The sequence below is a fragment of the Mastomys coucha genome, unplaced genomic scaffold (genome assembly GCF_008632895.1).
Source record: "Mastomys coucha isolate ucsf_1 unplaced genomic scaffold, UCSF_Mcou_1 pScaffold19, whole genome shotgun sequence".
NCBI lineage: Eukaryota > Metazoa > Chordata > Mammalia > Rodentia > Muridae > Mastomys > Mastomys coucha.
Genome location: NW_022196901.1, coordinates 16,743,734 through 16,747,346, shown reverse-complemented (window position 1 = coordinate 16,747,346; position 3,613 = coordinate 16,743,734). Strand labels below are relative to the sequence as shown.

General features: G+C 35.5%; 1 protein-coding gene and 1 long non-coding RNA gene across 3 annotated transcripts in view; one reads left to right on the top strand and one right to left on the bottom strand.

The window, feature by feature from the left end:
- Reln (reelin) overlaps positions 1 to 3,613 on the top strand; it is a 457,134-nt gene that overhangs the window by 278,195 nt on the left and 175,326 nt on the right. For both annotated transcript variants that reach the window (XM_031380095.1, XM_031380094.1), the window contains exon 12: positions 248 to 399. In XM_031380095.1, the coding sequence (XP_031235955.1) occupies positions 248 to 399 (152 nt within the window). The remainder of the gene's footprint in view (positions 1 to 247; positions 400 to 3,613) is intronic.
- LOC116097522 overlaps positions 1 to 3,613 on the bottom strand; it is a 34,304-nt gene that overhangs the window by 26,284 nt on the left and 4,407 nt on the right. The gene's annotated exons all lie outside the window — the stretch shown is intronic.

Below are 3,613 nucleotides of genomic sequence, written 5' to 3'. Positions count from 1 at the left end.
TAAAAAAGAATACTTTCTTGTCCCTGAGTGTGACTCTCGACACAGAAGAGACAGAAGCAACTATTCTGTTTCCTAAAGCTGATAGCAGTAGAAGTGTGACTGAACAGTGTGCTTAAGGTTTATTCATTGCCCGAAGTCTGTGGTATCACATGTTTACTTCAGAATTATCCATCACTAAATAAAACATTACTGTATACAAGGTAGGATTTGGTATTCTAACTCTTAGATTCTTCCCTTTTTTCTTTAGATGGGACATCTTGGGAGCAGTAGTTGGTTCAGAATGTGGAACCATAGAATCAGGACTATCACTGGTGTTCCTCCAAGATGGTGAGAGAAAGCTATGCACCCCCTACATGGATACAACTGGTTACGGCAACCTGAGGTTCTACTTCCTTATGGGTAGGTACAGAATATTACATATTATATTAATATTTATACATAATATAAATAATATTTCCTATGTAAATAATATTGCTTATTATTTATCACATGCAATGAAATTACTGATGTCAGAGGTGTCCTAAGAATAAAGACCTGTGGAACTCATCCTGCCTCAGGCAAATCTTGTTGATGCCATCTTGCAGAAAAAAGTCATTCTAGACATGCCATGCTAGGCCCAAAGCCAAAATGCCACAATGTCTTCCTCTTACCTCCTCCCTTTGGTCATTGTGGCGATGTTGCATGTAGTAACAACAACTGGGAGAAAGGCAATGAATCTGAAGGAGTTGGGGAGGATTGAGTGAGAAGTTTTGGAGGAAGGAAATGGAAGGAAGAAATGTCATAATGATAATCTCAAAAGTAAATAAAGATTTATTTTTTAAAAATAAGACAATGGGAAAGAAGCAAAAAGCAAGATGACCCCTCTATCCATAGCCTGTCACCTCACCTCTCATCCAAGTGAGTAGTTCATTCCCATGGGTATCTTGTTATTACTAAACTCTGCTCTTAGGGGAAGCAGAGGGGAAAAAGGTTTATAGTAGTCTATCATGTTTTATAATACTCTCTCTTTTCCAGTAAGTTTTAAAAACACATAAAAGTGGTTATAAAACATACACAAATGATAAAAAGGTAAATCAAATACATAAAGCTGAAAAAATATCCATAGGTAAACTAGGGACTTGACATTTGTGGCCTGCCAGATTTGTCTCACTAATCAACATGAGCACAGTAGCATATTCTATCACTGACACATGCCTTCCTTATGGAAAACCACAGGCAGGATCTGGAAATGGGTCAGGAACTTAGCAACCAAGAAGCCAGGTCGTCAGGACAGATTCTTCAGTATATGACTCAGAGATATTGTTCACATGCCTATCTCAGCTTCTTGACAGCTCAGGGAGGCATGAGGTAGATCTCAAGACTATCATGGCCGCAAACATATTGTCCATGTGGTGCTTCCAGCAACTCTGTTCAAAACAGGGGAGTTGTAGGTCTAAAGTGATGTAATCGTTAAGTTCAGGGTATCTATACTTACTCCAAAATAGTTTGTTATTTAAATATCTAGACTTCATTGATGATAGTAAAACCTTCATCTCTCACTTTATTAAAAGTAATTTCTAGAAAGCATTAACAAAACATAAAGTTGTAATAACCACTCTAGTTTGTTTTTCTAGCTTTACCTTCTTAATAAAATTTATTTGAAATTAGAATTTCAATAGTAAATCAATCCATCTGCATGCATCTATAAAGGATTAAATCATCATTCCTTTATATAGAGCTTATGTATTGGATATCAAGTCATCTTTAATTCTTTCTGTAACAAGATTGATTGTTAACTAATGAATTAAAATAGTATTGACTATATGGGAAGATTTATTTTAGTAAGCCCAAATGAATATACCCTCCTAGATAAAAGGGACTCCATTCAGTAAAAAGTAAGCCATACATACTGAATATAGAACCTGGGGTAGGACACAGAGACAGTACAGAGCAGGGCTACCCCAGTCATAGAGATGCTGGATGAGTGAGTTAACACAGAAAAGCTCTTAAATGAGTCTCCCCAAGCCATCTATCTGTCTGTGCCGCTACTGCACATCTGTCTGTGCCATTACTGCTTTGGAAGTGACTCAGAAGAAGCCCAGGAGCACAAGTGACATTTGACTGTGCATACAGAGGATGCAGCAAGCTTTCATGGCACAGCGTGCTGTGACAGGGAGAGAGGACTGAGAGTGGCAGCAGGGAAGGTGAGGGTGAGGCTTCATGAGCACTGTGAGACTGGACCAATCCTTGAAGGCCAGGATTTCAGAGTAACATTCTGAGTAAATGACATAAAGAAATCAAAGTGTGGGATATTTTTGCAGTTGGTTAATTTTTCGAAAGGATTAATGGAAGCATATGAGATGGCTAAAGGTTAGCTCCTCCTCTTGCTGTCATGTCAAAGGATTCTTGAGATAATTCTATCAAGAGTATGAAGAAGAGACTAAAATGATAAGAAACCAGAAGACAAGACACTAGTTTGGACAGTGGAGCCAGACTTCACTCAACAAATTAGAACAGAATGATATATAGCTTAGTTAAACTTGTATTAGTGTTATAAAGTTTCTAATAATATTTTAATCAATAGTTTTAGCAAATTTTATTAAATAGCTCCCTTTCTGTGTAATGTATTTTGTCTAGCAATTCTGTTAAGTGTCTAATGTGCTAGTCAGGGTAAGAGGAGAATGACCAGTGCTAAGTGGAAGTGGAAGGAGAGGACCAGACAAGACACCTACAGAGACAGAAGCAGCTGAGGCTAGGGCACAGCTGACCATGGGTTATGAAAGCAATACGTGTTTCCTTCTTGGTGCCTGAGGGACCAGTACATTCCCAACAATGGCAGGTTTATTTTTTTGAAACACATTTGTTTATTGAAAATGTTTGTTGATATGTTACATGTACTGTGTACATTTCATATTTTTTCTTGCTCAGTTTTCTGCTCCTCTTCATTATAGATCTGCATAACCATGACCAGTAATAACCAGTAATAACCAAATTAATACAAGGCTGGTTTTTTTTTGGTTTTTATTTTTTCATTTATTTATTTTTTTTTAAACTTTTATTGCATTATGATGAGAAAAGTTACATGATTTCAATTTATCTGAATTTGTTAATGTTTAAAAACATATTTTAATTAAATATAATTGAATCACATTCTTGTTCCCCTTTTGTACCGCGCTCCTCCCATAGACCCCCTTCAATACCCACAATATCTTTTTTGTCATATTCCTTAAAATTTATAAAATATTATAACAATAAAAATAAGTATTATAAAAGTTGTTTGATATAAAATAACAATCTATTTAACAGTCTTATGTAGATGCTCATCTACAGCAATACTGAAAATACTATTTTCTCAATATAAATTTTAAATAACTACAAACATATTAGCTATATACTTAAAAATAATACATCACTAATAGTATTTTCTTAAATGAGCAAGAATATATAAAGTCTTTTTGTTTGTTTTGTATTTAGTAGAGTTTAAAATCTTGGCTCTTACTGTGGTATAAGCCCAAAATAAGAACAATTTTTAGACATTGGGTTTCATTGTAATAAGGCTGTATTAAAATGACCCTCACATCACCAAAGGATTTTACCTCCATCGTAACTAAGCTGAGAGTTGATAGTTCTGCTG